Below are 15,900 nucleotides of genomic sequence, written 5' to 3'. Positions count from 1 at the left end.
GTTTAACCAAGACTGTGGTTTAGTTGAATTTAGATATTTATGTTGCTTTCATAAAAATGCCTTTATACTAACCGGACGTATATCGGTTTCCCAGACGAGCGCCAACAAACACCGAATGTTCCTTTAGGATTTTGTTTTGAGGCTGGCAGGTTTTCAAGGCTTTATTAGGTGACCCCAATGGGATAACATATAGCATACTGTTCACATGTTTAAATTTATATTATTTTTTATATCCATTTACATAAAAAATACACACAAAATTAGAATTAATATTTTCATTCTGACTGTCTTTCTGATCATCAGCCTCCTCCTACAGTTCAGTATTGAAAGGCCTTTCTCCAAATGACAATTAGCCTTTCAGGATCGACCGTTTCCACCTCTTTTAACATTTGCAAAGGCAAAGCTTTTTAGAAACCAAGTCAAAAGAAACTAAATGTATGTGTATTTGAAAGGGATATATAAAGACTACATGATTATTATTTTTAACTGGCCCTACTAACATTTTAAACGTCTACCTCTGACCCAGCAGACCTTCATCCTCTGATGTAAATTAATAACCATTCATAGTGTAGACTACTGAAAAGCATTACACAAGTTTTTCTAAAATGATGACCAATGTAGTATTTTCTTGAATTAAAAGAGCCTCCATAAATATGACACATCAGCTACTGATGGAATAAAGCTGATACAAGATAAAGTCCTTTTTCAGTAAACCTAATAAAGGTCGATTTTTTATTGAACATACGGAGAATTAACAAAAAATAGTTTTTTTACTTCCATCAAAATGAGCAATTAATTAAATTGTATAAATTAAATACGTATACATAAAACAATTTTGGTAAAATACCAGTTACAAACATCTCAACAATCTACACTTTGTAATAAAGATAGCCATGATGACTATATATATTAAATATTATAGTATAAAAATACTGCATATTTTTTAAATATTTATATACTTAAACAAATAATTAATTTAGAGTTTTATAAAAACATAGCTTAAATCATTTTATTTCATGATTTTTATTCCGCAGTTAACTCCGCACTTTTCCAAAAAAACGAGGAAGAAGAAGTTAATTTCCACCAGAAGATGGCAGTAGTGCAGCACTGTGTATTCAGGATCCCATTAAAAACCAAAGAAAAGAAAGAGCTCGCGCGCACAACACAGTTACGAGCGCTAGTTTTGAACGTAACATTTGTAAAAGGTTTCCTAGGCGACCTGAATTCAGCGTGTGTGTTTGTTTGAAACGCAAACGTCATAAAGAGAGTCGACGCTGTGAACAGCTCTTATCAGGACGCAGAGTTGAAGTTTCTTCTCAGTGCTGTTTTAATCGAAAGCGACGACGGATCACATAACCTGCTATCAAGTGTTTATAGACGGTCAGCTAGCGACGATACGAAACTCGACGAGTCTACACACACAGACAGACAGAGGATCGGGAAATAGACGAGTTAAAGATCTTCACATGGCGTCTTCATCTCTTACAACAAACGACATGGAGAAAAATCAAGGTCAGTGAAAAACCACATCCCAAAATAAATCATTTACTTCAAAATATAGATTCAGATAATATGACAAAACGGTTGTTTACTGACTCGAGTAAAGCACAACATCAGACTTGTTTTGTTTAGCGAGTGTTAATCTCAAGATTTATCATGTTTGAATAAGTTTTCAAAATCCCTTTAAATGAAAAACATTTTGTTTGTGTTCAGGTTTAGTTCATTTCATCTTTTAGTTTGTTTTTAAAGGATTATGTTTCGATGTACAGTACTGCAGTTTCAAGTTATAATGACACAAGAAATGAAGAATATGACATAGTTGTCTTATAATTTATTTTTAAGAAGTATAACTTTTTTATAGTTAAATCTTTTAGAGACGTTTCATAGAGAATTATGATTGTTGTAGTGAGTTAGTGAAATTGTAATTTACCACCTAAAAACAGCTTTATTGTGTATGTTTGTCTTTGTTTGATCTTTTACATCAACAAACAGAGAAGAAGAAGAAGAAGGGTGTGCTTAAGAAAGGATGGTGGGCAGTGAAGGGCTGCTGCTCTTGCACCCGAAGCAATGACCTGGATCCATCTGAAGAGCCGTATCTACCAGTCTTGAACCCGGTGGTCTTTGCAGACACAGCTGATCGCCCTGGTTGTGACCTGGAGCAAACGCCTCTTGAAGATCCGGTCGATCCTCCCCAAGAGCCTTCTGGACTCAAGCAAACCGCTCCAGAAGAACCAACTGACGACACATCAGGTATGTCTAACCGTGAGAAAATAGCTCCAAATAATTAAAAAGCAACTTTTTTCATATCAGTCACCAAAGCTCTACTACGCCTTGTGGTGTTTGTCGGACAAAATGGCGATCAGTCACGGGGGCACGATATATTGGCGTTATTATTGGTCAGATCGCTTGTCAATCAAACTGCTTTCGAAGGGTTAATTGCACCTTATTTATTTCAGCTGAAGTCGCTTAAGCACACTTTTAAAGCACACTTGTAACAATAACCTATACGTGTAATATCCGTTTCATTAATAGATTTCACAATATCACTGTACAACATGTCTGTCAAAGTGGGCAGCGTAACTGTTTCTGTTCAGTTCAAATGTGTTACCTGTACATTCTAAACACCACAGTAAACTAAACCCTACTGCAATGGGACAAATGTCTTGCTGTTTGAGATAATTTATATGCAACAGATATAATATTTGACATTTTTGGGGGGGGTGAAACTTATTCAAAATATAACTGACAAGGCTATATTAAATAATCCTTCGGTGCCACTGGGTGTCAGTTTCAGTAATTTGATTCTTAGTGATGCATTTCTGCTATCTGGTGGTAATTTCTTAGATTTTTCTTTACTCTTTCTCTGGTTTTATCTTCTAGAACAACAAACTGAAGGGAAGAAGAAGATGAAGGGTGTCCGTGCCCGCTTTAAGAAAGGATGGCAGGCTATGAAGCACTCCTGCGCCCGAAACAACAAAGTGGTGCCTTTACCTACACAGCCTGACCTGGATCCATCAGATCCTCAGCCAGCTCCTGCGGGTCCTAGGCCAGCTCCTGCGGGTCCTAGGCCAGCTCCTGCGGGTCCTAGGCCAGCTCCTGCGGGTCCTCGGCCAGCTCCTGCGGGTCCTCGGCCAGCTCCTGCGGGTCCTCGGCCAGCTCCTGCGGGTCCTCGGCCAGCTCCTGCGGGTCCTCGGCCAGCTCCTGCGGGTCCTCGGCCAGCTCCTGCGGGTCCTCGGCCAGCTCCTGGGGGTCCTCGGCCAGCTCCTGCGGGTCCTCGGCGAGCTCCTGTAGATCCTCAGCCAGCTCCTGTAGATCCTCAGCGAGCTCCTGTAGATCCTCAGCCAGCTCCTGTAGATCCTCAGCCAGCTCCTGAAGATCCAGCTGAGGACAGACCAGGTCTGTCTGACCATGAGCAAAATGCTCCAGAGAGAACTGTGTTTTATAAATTTGTTTGCTGTGATAAATTTCTGGCATGTAAAAATCTTTTTTGCTGTTTGTTTTTTCTCTCTGTTTTTATCTTTTAAAACAACAAACAGAAGGGAAGAAGAAGAAGGGTGTCCGTGCCTGCTTTAAGAAAGGATGGCAGGCTATGAAGCACTCCTGCGCCCGAAACAACAAAGTGGTGGCTTTAGCTACACAGCCTGACCTGGATCCATCAGATCATCAGCCAGCTCCTGTAGATCCTCAGCCTGCTCCTGTAGATCCTCAGCCTGCTCCTGTAGATCCTCAGCCAGCTCCTGTAGATCCTCAGACAGCTCCTGTTGATCCTCAGCCAGCTCCTGTTGATCCTCAGCCAGCTCCTGTAGATCCTCAGCCAGCTCCTGTAGATCCTCAGCCAGCTCCTGTACATCCTCAGCCAGCTCCTGTACATCCTCAGCCAGCTCCTGAAGATCCAGCTGAGGACAGACCAGGTCTGTCTAACCATGAGCAAAAAGCTCCAGAGAGAACTGTGTTTTATTTGTTTGTTTGTTGTGAAATATTTCTGGCATTAAAAAATCTTTTTTACTGTTTGTTTGTTCTCTCTCTGTTTTTATCTTTTAAAACAACAAACAGAAGGGAAGAAGAAGAAGGGTGTCCGTGCCCGCTTTAAGAAACGATGGCAGGCTATGAAGCAGTCCTGCGCCCGAAACAACAAAGTGGTGGCTTTACCTACAAAGCCTGACCTGGATCCATCATATCCTCAGCCAGCTTCTGAAGATCCTCAGCCAGCTCCTGAAGATCCTCAGACAGCTCCTGAAGATCCTCAGCAAGCTCCTTTAGATCCTCAGCAAGCTCCTTTAGATCCTCAGCAAGCTCCTGAAGGTCCTCAGCCAGCTCCTGAAGGTCCTCAGCCAGCTCCTGAAGGTCCTCAGCCAGCTCCTGAAGGTCCTCAGCCAGCTCCTGAAGATCCAGCTGAAGACAGATCGGGTCTGTCTAACCATGAGCAAAAAGCTCCAGAGAGAACTGTGTTTTATTAATTTGTTTGCTGTGATAAATTTCTGGCATCTAAAAATAATTTTTACTGTTTGTTTTTTTCTCTCTGTTTTTCTCTTTTAAAACAACAAACAGAAGGGAATAAGAAGAAGAAGGGTGTCCGTGCCCGCTTTAAGAAAGGATGGCAGGCTATGAAGCAGTCCTGCGCCCGAAACAACAAAGTGGTGGCTTTACCTACAAAGCCTGACCTGGATCCATCAGATCATCAGACAGCTCCCGAAGATCCTCAGCCAGCTCCCGTAGATCCTCAGCCAGCTCCCGTAGATCCTCAGCCAGCTCCCGTAGATCCTCAGCCAGCTCCCGTAGATCCTCAGCCAGCTCCCGTAGATCCTCAGCCTAAAGATCGTGAAGCTTATAACCCACAGAGCTTTGATTTTACTGAACTAATAGAGGAATTCTATCGTAGTTTATCTGATTATGATCCATATGTTCAGAGATTGCTCAAACTTTTTCGACCATATTCGCCTCCCCAATTTCCTGCTCCATGGCGTTCTGGGCAATTGTTTCTTTATGAATTGGATAAATTTGGTGAGTATACTGCCATTATGTTCAGGTTAAATTTCATTCTGTCCTGCTTTTCATTGTCAGCTTCACTGAAACACCTTCTATTATGTTATAGGACCGGGTCAAAAATATCACTCATTGGATTGTAATCAATCTTAAATTAAATGGAACAAAATCAATTTGGAAACTAACTGTTGCAAAAATAAGAAACCGATTTGGAATTGAAACACTTTAAATAAGAATCGAAATGAATCGCCAAATTGGATGCAATACCCAGCCCTATTATTAAATATTGAATTAATGTCATGTGTTATTCTGATGTATGTCCTTATGTATTGTTTGTTTGTACATTTTAGAAGCGTTTTCAGCCCTTTATGAGGTGGGAAAGAACTGTTTAGGAAAAGGACACGGCGGCATTGTGTATCAGGGGACTCGCAAGTCCGATGGCCTGAAGGTACCTTTACCCTATTCATCAAACATTTTCATCCTTGTGTCTCAACATACAGACGTGTAGAGTGTTTTGATCCAGATATGTTGATGTACTGTTGTGAAGCTGTTGTATAAATTTCTCTTTGCAGGTCGCCATCAAATTTATGTCCAAGTCACCCGGCACGGAAAGATTTATTCATGTTGTGAGTCATATTTACGTTTTTTAAATGTGAAGTGGGGTCCAAAAATCTTAAAGAATCTGCTGTATAGGTGATTCAAGTGATTCATGCAAACTGAAAAGTCGCCTAACGTCTGCTAATCTTTGATCTTTTTTCACCAGCCTGGATATGACAAGCCTCTCGTCTCAGAAGTGGCTCTAAATCTGATGCTACAGAAACCAGAGAGATGCCCCAACATTGTGGCTCTGTTGGACTGGTTTGAAGAGGACATCATCTACATCCTCGTTCTAGAATATCCATATCCCTGTTTATGCTTGAGAGATTTCCTTGACGTTGAACGTCTGTCTGAAGATCAGGCACGTCCTCTCATGCGACAAGCAGTGAACGCAGCCCAGCACTGCATCGACCACGATGTCTGCCATGGTAGCTTGGCGATCAGAAACACTGTGATCAATATACAGACCATGACACTCATGTTCATAGACTTTGGACGTGGCCATCTTGCCTCAACTTGGGGCAAACCAGACCCTGAACACACCGGTGAGTTGAGTTTCTGTGTTGCCGATGTATACCCCCCTACAAACATTGTAGCCAACCCAAAATGAGTTTCCCCTCAAAGCACCCTGTCATAATTTACTGTAATGGATTGATGGCGTTAGACTTTGACTTGAATGATTTTTGCCAGTGAAATGTTTGCTCACTTCTTGTTTGTGTTCCATGACGCTCATGTTGATAGAACCTGTACGTTGCATTCCTGCACCAACTTGGGTCGAACCGAGCGGTGAAACCTGGGGTGAGTACTGACCGATGTAATGACCCTCGTACAAACATTGAGGCCAACCCAAAATGAGTTTCCCCCCAACAGCAGTACTGGATTGATGGTGTTATACTTTGACTTGAATGGTTTTTACCTGTGAAATGTTTGCTCACTTCATGCTTGTGTTCCAGGTCGAGGTCATGCGGTTGCTGATACGGTCTATGGTTTGGGTAGACTGCTCCTGTGTATGATGGGTGGAAGTTGGGTGACTCTTAAAAAGGATGTTACAAATGACAGCCCTGAGTTCACGCAACTTGGTTTAACTGAAGGTAAGAGACCAGTGCAACTGCAAATGCAACTTCCTAAATATAAGTTGAAAGAAAACAGGATATTGTTTTTAGAAACGTGATAAATGAACCTACATATTTCAGTAGTTATTGTTATGTTTGACAGTGAGTTTACAAAGAACATACGTGACTAATCCTCTCGTAAACACTTCTCCTCACAGAATGCTTTGACTTGATCCATCGGTCCGCTATCGCTTCACCACCCGACAGGGCAACATTAGAGGAGTTCCTAGACCATGAGTGGTTCAAGCGAGGTTAAAGGTCAAGAGTATCTTATGTCTTTTCTCCTGCGCCCGAAACAACAAAGTGGTGCCTTTACCTACACAGCCTGACCTGGATCCATCAGATCCTCAGCCAGCTCCTGAAGATCCTCGGCCAGCTCCTGCGGGTCCTCGGCCAGCTCCCGCGGGTACTCGGCCAGCTCCCGCGGGTCCTCGGCCAGCTCCCGCGGGTCCTCGGCCAGCTCCCGCGGGTCCTCGGCCAGCTCCCGCGGGTCCTCGGCCAGCTCCCGCGGGTCCTCGGCCAGCTCCCGCGGGTCCTCGGCCAGCTACCGCGGGTCCTCGGCCAGCTCCCGCGGGTCCTCGGCCAGCTCCCGCGGGTCCTCGGCCAGCTCCCGCGGGTCCTCGGCCAGCTCCCGCGGGTCCTCGGCCAGCTCCCGCGGGTCCTCGGCCAGCTCCCGCGGGTCCTCGGCCAGCTCCTGAGGATCCAGCTGAAGACAGACCAGGTCTGTCTAACCGTGAGCAAAAAGCTCCAGAGAGAACAGTGTTTTATAAATTTGTTTGTTGTGATATATTTCTGGCATCTAAAAATCATCTTTACTGTTTGATTTTTCTCTCTCTAGTTTTATCTTTTAACATAACAAACAGAAGGGAAGAAGAAGAAGGGTGTCCATGCCCGCTTTAAGAAAGGATGGAAGGCTATGAAGCACTCCTGCGCCCGAAACAACAAAGTGGTGCCTTTACCTACACAGCCTGACCTGAATCCATCAGATCCTCAGCCAGCTCCTGCGGGTCCTCGGCCAGCTCCTGCGGGTCCTCGGCCAGCTCCTGCGGGTCCTCGGCCAGCTCCCGCGGGTCCTCGGCCAGCTCCCGCGGGTCCTCGGCCAGCTCCCGCGGGTCCTCGGCCAGCTCCCTCGGGTCCTCGGCCAGCTCCCTCGGGTCCTCGGCCAGCTCCCTCGGGTCCTCGGCCAGCTCCCGCGGGTCCTCGGCCAGCTCCCGCGGGTCCTCGGCCAGCTCCCGCGGGTCCTCGGCCAGCTCCCGCGGGTCCTCGGCCAGCTCCCGCGGGTCCTCGGCCAGCTCCCGCGGGTCCTCGGCCAGCTCCTGCGGGTCCTCGGCCAGCTCCCGCGGGCCCTCGGCCAGCTCCTGAGGATCCAGCTGAAGACAGACCAGGTCTGTCTAACCGTTAGCAAAAAGCTCCAGAGAGAACAGTGTTTTATTAATTTGTTTGTTGTGATATATTTCTGGCATCTAAAAATAATCTTTACTGTTTGATTTTTCTCTCTCTGGTTTTATCTTTTAACATAACAAACAGAAGGGAAGAAGAAGAAGGGTGTCCATGCCCGCTTTAAGAAAGGATGGAAGGCTATGAAGCACTCCTGCGCCCGAAACAACAAAGTGGTGCCTTTACCTACACAGCCTGACCTGGATCCATCAGATCCTCAGCCAGCTCCTGTGGGTCCTCGGCCAGCTCCTGCGGGTCCTCGGCCAGCTCCTGCGGGTCCTCGGCCAGCTCCTGCGGGTCCTCGGCCAGCTCCTGCGGGTCCTCGGCCAGCTCCTGCGGGTCCTCGGCCAGCTCCTGCGGGTCCGCTGCCAGCTCCTGCGGGTCTTCGGCCAGCTCCTGCCGGTCCTCGGCCAGCTCCTGGCAGTCCTCGGCCAGCTCCTGCGGGTCCTCGGCCATCTCCTGAGGATCCAGCTGAAGACAGACCAGGTCTGTCTAACCGTGAGCAAAAAGCTCCAGAGAGAACAGTGTTTTATTAATTTGTTTGTTGTAATATATTTCTGGCATCTAAAAATCATTTTTACTATTTGTTTTTTCTCCCTGGTTTTATCTTTTAACATAACAAACAGAAGGGAAGAAGAAGAAGGGTGTCCGTGCCCGCTTTAAGAAAGGATGGAAGGCTATGAAGCACTCCTGCGCCCGAAACAACAAAGTGGTGTCTTTACCTACACAATCTGACCTGGATCCATCAGATCATCAGCCAGCTCCTGAAGATCTTCAGCCAGCTCCTGTAGATCCTCACCCAGCTCCTGTAGATCCTCAGACAGCTCCTGTAGATCCTCAGACAGCTCCTGTAGATCCTCAGACAGCTCCTGTAGATCCTCAGACAGCTCCTGTAGATCCTCAGCCAGCTCCTGTAGATCCTCAGCCAGCTCCTGTAGATCCTCAGCCAGCTCCTGTAGATCCTCAGCCAGCTCCTGTAGATCCTCAGCCAGCTCCTCTAGATCCTCAGCCAGCTCCTGAAGATCCTCAGCCAGCTCCTGAAGATCCAGCTGAGGACCGACCAGGTCTGTCTGACCATGAGCAAAATGCTCCAGAGAGAACTGTGTTTTATATATTTGTTTGCTGTGATAAATTTCTAGCATGTAAAAATCTTTTTTGCTGTTTGTTTTTTCTCTCTGTTTTTATCTTTTAAAACAACAAACAGAAGGGAAGAAGAAGAAGGGTGTCCGTGCCTGCTTTAAGAAAGGATGGCAGGCTATGAAGCACTCCTGCGCCCGAAACAACAAAGTGGTGGCTTTAGCTACACAGCCTAACCTGGATCCATCAGATCATCAACCAGCTCCTGTAGATCCTCAGCCAGCTCATGTAGATCCTCAGCCAGCTCCTGTACATCCTCAGCCAGCTCCTGTACATCCTCAGCCAGCTCCTGTACATCCTCAGCCAGCTCCTGTACATCCTCAGCCAGCTCCTGTACATCCTCAGCCAGCTCCTGTACATCCTCAGCCAGCTCCTGTACATCCTCAGCCAGCTCCTGTACATCCTCAGCCAGCTCCTGTACATCCTCAGCCAGCTCCTGTACATCCTCAGCCAGCTCCTGAAGATCCAGCTGAGGACAGACCAGGTCTGTCTAACCATGAGCAAAAAGCTCCAGAGAGAACTGTTTTATTTGTTTGTTTGTTGTGAAATATTTCTGGCATTTAAAAATCTTTTTTACTGTTTGTTTGTTCTCTCTCTGTTTTTATCTTTTAAAACAACAAACAGAAGGGAAGAAGAAGAAGAAGGGTGTCCGTGCCCGCTTTAAGAAACGATGGCAGGCTATGAAGCAGTCCTGCGCCCAAAACAACAAAGTGGTGGCTTTACCTACAAAGCCTGACCTGTATCCATCAGATCCTCAGACAGCTCATGAAGATCCTCAGACAGCTCCTGAAGATCCTCAGACAGCTCCTGAAGATCCTCAGACAGCTCCTGAAGATCCTCAGCAAGCTCCTGTAGATCCTCAGCAAGCTCCTGTAGATCCTCAGCAAGCTCCTGAAGGTCCTCAGCCAGCTCCTGAAGGTCCTCTGCCAGCTCCTGAAGGTCCTCAGCCAGCTCCTGAAGGTCCTCAGCCAGCTCCTGAAGGTCCTCTGCCAGCTCCTGAAGATCCAGCTGAAGACAGATCGGGTCTGTCTAACCATGAGCAAAAAGCTCCAGAGAGAACTGTGTTTTATTAATTTGTTTGCTGTGATAAATTTCTGGCATCTAAAAATAATTTTTACTGTTTGTTTTTTTCTCTCTGTTTTTATCTTTTAAAATAACAAACAGAAGGGAAGAAGAAGAAGGGTGTCCGTGCCCGCTTTAAGAATGGATGGCAGGCTATGAAGCAGTCCTGCGCCCGAAACAACAAAGTGGTGGCTTGACCTACAAAGCCTGACCTGGATCCATCAGATCATCAGCCAGGTCCCGAAGATCCTCAGCCAGCTCCCGTAGATCCTCAGCCAGCTCCCTTAGATCCTCAGCCAGCTCCCGTAGATCCTCAGCCTAAAGATCGTGAAGCTTATAACCCACAGAGCTTTGATTTTACTGAACTAATAGAGGAATTCTATCGTAGTTTATCTGATTATGATCCATATGTTCAGAGATTGCTCAAACTTTTTCGACCATATTCGCCTCCCCAATTTCCCGCTCCATGGCGTTCTGGGCAATTGTTTCTTTATGAATTTGATAAATTTGGTGAGTATACTGCCATTATGTTCAGGTTAAATTTCATTCTGTCCTGTTTTCATTGTCAGCTTCACTGAAACACCTTCTATTATGTTATAGGACCGGGTCAAAAATATCACTTATTGGATTGTAATCAATCTTAAATTAAATGGAACAAAATCAATTTGGAAACTAACTGTTGCAAAAATAAGGAAACGATTTGGAATTGAAACACTTTAAATAAGAATCGAAATGAATCGCCAAATTGGATGCAATACCCAGCCCTATTATTAAATATTGAATTAATGTCATGTGTTATTCTGATGTATGTCCTTATGTATTGTTTGTTTGTACATTTTAGAAGCGTTTTCAGCCCTTTATGAGGTGGGAAAGAACTGTTTAGGAAAAGGACATGGCGGCATTGTGTATCAGGGGACTCGCAAGTCCGATGGCCTGAAGGTACTTTTACCCAATTCATCAAACATTTTCATCCTTGTGTCTCAACATACAGACGTGTAGAGTGTTTTGATCCAGATATGTTGATGTACTGTTGTGAAGCTGTTGTATAAATTTCTCTTTGCAGGTCGCCATCAAATTTATGTCCAAGTCACCCGGCACGGAAAGATTTATTCATGTTGTGAGTCATATTTACGTTTTTTAAATGTGAAGTGGGGTCCAAAAATCTTAAAGAATCTGCTGTATAGGTGATTCAAATGATTCATGCAAACTGAAAAGTCGCCTAACGTCTGCTAATCTTTGATCTTTTTTCACCAGCCTGGAGATTTAGAGCCACTCTCGTCTCAGAAGTGGCTCTAAATCTGATGCTACAGAGACCAGAGAGATGCCCCAACATTGTGGCTCTGTTGGACTGGTTTGAAGAGGACATCATCTACATCCTCGTTCTAGAATATCCATATCCCAGTTTATGCATGAGAGATTTCCTTGACGTTGAACGTCTGTCTGAAGATCAGGCACGTCCTCTCATGCGACAAGCAGTGAACGCAGCCCAGCACTGCATCGACCACGATGTCTGCCATGGTAGCTTGGCGATCAGAAACACTGTGATCAATATACAGACCATGACACTCATGTTCATAGACTTTGGACGTGGCCATCTTGCCTCAACTTGGGGCAAACCAGACCCTGAACACACCGGTGAGTTGAGTTTCTGTGTTGCCGATGTATACCCCCCTACAAACATTGTAGCCAACCCAAAATGAGTTTCCCCTCAAAGCACCCTGTCATAATTTACTGTAATGGATTGATGGCGTTAGACTTTGACTTGAATGATTTTTGCCAGTGAAATGTTTGCTCACTTCTTGTTTGTGTTCCATGACGCTCATGTTGATAGAACCTGTACGTTGCATTCCTGCACCAACTTGGGTCGAACCAAGCGGTGAAACCTGGGGTGAGTACTGACCGATGTAATGACCCTCGTACAAACATTGAGGCCAACCCAAAATGAGTTTCCCCCCAACAGCAGTACTGGATTGATGGTGTTATACTTTGACTTGAATGGTTTTTACCTGTGAAATGTTTGCTCACTTCATGCTTGTGTTCCAGGTCGAGGTCATGCGGTTGCTGATACGGTCTATGGTTTGGGTAGACTGCTCCTGTGTATGATGGGTGGAAGTTGGGTGACTCTTAAAAAGGATGTTACAAATGACAGCCCTGAGTTCACGCGACTTGGTTTAACTGAAGGTAAGAGACCAGTGCAACTGCAAATGCAACTTCCTAAATATAAGTTGAAAGAAAACAGGATATTGTTTTTAGAAACGTGATAAATGAACCTACATATTTCAGTAGTTATTGTTATGTTTGACAGTGAGTTTACAAAGAACATACGTGATTAATCCTCTCGTAAACACTTCTCCTCACAGAATGCTTTGACTTGATCCATCGGTCCGCTATCGCTTCACCACCCGACAGGGCAACATTAGAGGTGTTCCTAGACCATGAGTGGTTCAATCGAGGTTAAAGGTCAAGAGTATCTTATTTTTTTCTCTACTTCAGTCAGTGATATTTGCATAGCCGGTGGTCTGTTTAGCTGGTTGATTTTTTTCACTTTATTTTTTCGTTTTACATTTTTTACTATTCAGTAATACAGTAAACTTTTTTTCCCGTATAAAAATACTTTAGTTTATGAGAAAATACTCAAGTGCATCACACATTGTATAAAGAAGACGGGTGTCAGACTCGTGTCTGCGCATTAGGCCAACATTACAAGAGCTACTAGACCATAAGTGGTTCAAGGGATGTTAAAGGTCAAGAGTATCTTATGTCTTTTCTCTACTTCAGTCAGTGATATTTGCACAGCTGGTGGTCTTTTTAGATGGTTGATTTTTTTTTCACTTTTTATTTTTTCGTTTTACATTTTTTAATATTTAGTAATAGAGTAAACTTTTTGGCCGTATAAAAATACTTTAGTTTAAGAGAAAATACTCATGTGATACAGATAACTCTATTGTTTGCGAAAGTGTACCAGAAGTTAAGGGGAGTCCATGAACGCGCATACGCAGTAACGTCCATTTATGTTGTCACTTTGTAACGCGTACGTCATTGATTTTGTTTCACTTTTTATTTTTTCATTTTACATTTTGTACTATACAGTAATAGAGTAAACTTTTTGGCCGTATAAAAATACTTTAGTTTAATAGAAAATACTCATGTGCATCACACATTGTATAAAGAAGACGGGTGTCAGACTCGTGTCTGCGCATTAGGCTAACATTACAAGAGCTACTAGACCATGAGTGGTTCAAGCAAGGTTAAAGGTCAAGAGTATCTTATGTTTTTCTATACTTCAATCAGTGGTCTTCTTAGCTGGTTGATTTTGTTCACTTTTTATTTTTACATTTTTTACTATTCAGTTATGCAGTAAACTTTTTGGCCGTGTAAAATTCTTTAGTTTATGAGAAAATACTCATGTGCATCACACGTTGTATAAAGAAGGGTGTCTGACTCATGTCTGCTCATCCTGCGTTGTATAAAGAAGAAGGGTGTCTGACTCATGTCTGCGCATCCTGCGTTGTATAAAAAAGACGTACTCGTTACAAAGTGACAACATAAATGGACGTTACTGCGTATGCGCGTTCATGGACTCCCCTTAACTTCTGGTACACATTCCCAAACAATAGAGTTATCTGTAGATGATTTCTGATGACAAGCAAAAGAAACTGAGAAGAAGCGTTACTTGGCTAAATTTGTCTCTCCAATATTTTGAATGTAGACTGTGATACCAAGCGCAACCGCTAGATGTCAGTGTACCGTACGCTTTCCTTAAATGCAACTACATTACAGGACCCATTCAACAAATTTTTTTGTACAATAAATCGTTATATTTAATGCGTTAAAGGAGTAGTTCACTTTCAAAATAAATGTTAAAGGTAATTTACTCACCCCCTGTCATCCAAGGTTTTCATTCTTTAGTGGAAAAGAAATTACTTGAAAAATTACATATTTTGTGAAGTCATAAATGCGCATCGCAGAACAGAGAAAAGTGAGCATTTGTGTTTATAAAGCATAAACATTTTTATAAATGAGCGATGGTTTCACTAGTTAAGACCTTTATTCGTGGTCTGGTATGATTTAAAGTCATTTGACGCTGCACTGTCATTTTCACCTTCAAGCGTTTGGAGTCCATTGAAGTCACTATATGGAGAAAAATCTTGGAATGTTTTAATCAAAAACCTTCATTTCTTTCCACTAAAGAAACAAACACATAAACATCTTGGATGACATGGGAGTAAATGATCATGAACATTTATTTTGAAAGTGAAATACTCCTTTAACGCATGCTATAATTAGTTTTCAGATTAATGCATTAAAATATTTAATGAACACGGCATCAGTTTATTTTGTCATCCGTTGTCTAGCGTTACATTATATTATCACGCTCGTATACATGTAAAGGCCTTTAAACCATTTAAGTGTGATTTGAAACAGTTGCTTTGGCTCATTATAGAGAAGTGTTATAGATGGATGACTGCGTCAGTGAATGTCTGTCAGACAGCGCACATCAGTATTAAATTCTCTTTTGTGCTTAAATTAACAAAAACACCAGTTCATGCCAGAATCCGGTTTTGTCAAGCATTTTCGTGAGCACAGATTTCAACATGTTAAATAAAATCCCAAAAGAATGTAAAGAGTTGTTAAGATGGGAGAGGTGTCAGTAGGGCTAGGAGTAAACGATTATTTCTTCAACGATTAATCTTGTGATTATTTTATCGATTAGTCGACTAATTGGGCAATTAATCTAACAGTTATTTTTCTGTTGCTTGATTAATAAAATCCATAATGTATCTCAAATAAATATAAAAAAATTCTTAATAATATACTTTATTAAACAACAGTTTTGCACAGCAAAAAATATTCTGCTTTATACAAAATAAAATAAATTCATTAATTTTACTGTTATACAAAATGAATGGCCAGCCCGTTTACTCTTTACAGTACCTACATAACTCTCTTATTCAAAAAATTCTAAAGTTTTAGTGCTAAAAAAAGCTTTGCAGTGCACAGAATAGACATTTCTGAGAGTGTTTAACACAATATAAAATTCCTGTTTTTGTGTATATTTTGCGGGCATTGCATCTCTTTCCCAAGATAGAAGCTTCTTTCTTTGTCCTAGAAAATGCGTAAGCAATGCATATTAGAACAACAGATATGACTCTACTATTAACCTCATTGTAGTGCTATGCTATCATCAGTTTATTTGAATAATAACATGGCTATCTAGCAGCTAAAGAACAAAAGAAAAGAGCAATTCTATGTGTTTGTAGCTTCAATGTTAAATTATAAAGGAAATACAGAATTAAAGACAGTTAAGTATTTGAGAACTTCATTCAATTTCTGTATATTTCGTACATGTTAGAAACGATCGCTCTCGATTATACTGTACTTAGATGTTGAAAAATAATCCATTAAATGGAGACATCACTTGCAGTATTAATATCAGAATGTTGGCTTTCATTCATAAAATGATGCAGTTAAAGAAATCTGTTGTTTCTACATTCATTTGGAGATTAAATGTGAAATTATCACAATGTAAAAGTATATTAAAACATTAATGTTATGTGCGATCAATGCCGAT

At 42.8% G+C, this 15,900-nt stretch overlaps 2 protein-coding genes across 2 annotated transcripts; both read left to right on the top strand.

Moving 5' to 3' along the window:
* Positions 1 to 1,028: 1,028 nt before the first annotated feature.
* LOC130432668 (proteoglycan 4-like) lies at positions 1,029 to 7,849 on the top strand. The gene is made up of 14 exons (XM_056762160.1): positions 1,029 to 1,512; positions 1,993 to 2,250; positions 2,881 to 3,165; positions 3,262 to 3,396; positions 3,537 to 3,911; positions 4,054 to 4,407; positions 4,549 to 5,001; positions 5,334 to 5,431; positions 5,556 to 5,609; positions 5,747 to 6,125; positions 6,322 to 6,378; positions 6,534 to 6,671; positions 6,851 to 7,413; positions 7,531 to 7,849. Exons 1-13 carry the CDS (start codon positions 1,467 to 1,469, stop codon positions 6,946 to 6,948), a joined length of 2,730 nt encoding a protein of 909 aa, XP_056618138.1. The 5' UTR covers positions 1,029 to 1,466; the 3' UTR covers positions 6,949 to 7,413; positions 7,531 to 7,849.
* Positions 7,850 to 7,858: 9 nt separating this feature from the next.
* Positions 7,859 to 11,773, top strand: LOC130432382 (basic proline-rich protein-like). The gene is made up of 9 exons (XM_056761715.1): positions 7,859 to 8,077; positions 8,220 to 8,615; positions 8,756 to 9,193; positions 9,334 to 9,750; positions 9,891 to 10,289; positions 10,431 to 10,838; positions 11,170 to 11,267; positions 11,392 to 11,445; positions 11,583 to 11,773. Exons 2-6 carry the CDS (start codon positions 8,273 to 8,275, stop codon positions 10,523 to 10,525), a joined length of 1,692 nt encoding a protein of 563 aa, XP_056617693.1. The 5' UTR covers positions 7,859 to 8,077; positions 8,220 to 8,272; the 3' UTR covers positions 10,526 to 10,838; positions 11,170 to 11,267; positions 11,392 to 11,445; positions 11,583 to 11,773.
* The last annotated feature ends 4,127 nt before the right edge of the window (positions 11,774 to 15,900 follow it).

This window comes from Triplophysa dalaica, chromosome 12 (genome assembly GCF_015846415.1).
Source record: "Triplophysa dalaica isolate WHDGS20190420 chromosome 12, ASM1584641v1, whole genome shotgun sequence".
Taxonomy (NCBI): Eukaryota; Metazoa; Chordata; class Actinopteri; order Cypriniformes; family Nemacheilidae; genus Triplophysa; species Triplophysa dalaica.
This window is presented reverse-complemented; position numbering and strand designations above follow the sequence as displayed.

Excerpts from the sequence above, each read along its gene's own strand:
- LOC130432382 (XM_056761715.1), top strand. The coding sequence starts at position 8,273 with ATGAAGCACTCCTGCGCCCGAAACAACAAAGTGGTGCCTTTACCTACA. Across the intron at positions 8,616-8,755 it reads TCCAGCTGAAGACAGACCAG|AAGGGAAGAAGAAGAAGGGT; the intron begins GTCTGTCTAACC and ends CATAACAAACAG. Across the intron at positions 9,194-9,333 it reads TCCAGCTGAGGACCGACCAG|AAGGGAAGAAGAAGAAGGGT; the intron begins GTCTGTCTGACC and ends AACAACAAACAG.
- LOC130432668 (XM_056762160.1), top strand. The coding sequence starts at position 1,467 with ATGGCGTCTTCATCTCTTACAACAAACGACATGGAGAAAAATCAAG. Across the intron at positions 3,912-4,053 it reads TCCAGCTGAGGACAGACCAG|AAGGGAAGAAGAAGAAGGGT; the intron begins GTCTGTCTAACC and ends AACAACAAACAG. Across the intron at positions 5,610-5,746 it reads CGGAAAGATTTATTCATGTT|CCTGGATATGACAAGCCTCT; the intron begins GTGAGTCATATT and ends TTTTTTCACCAG.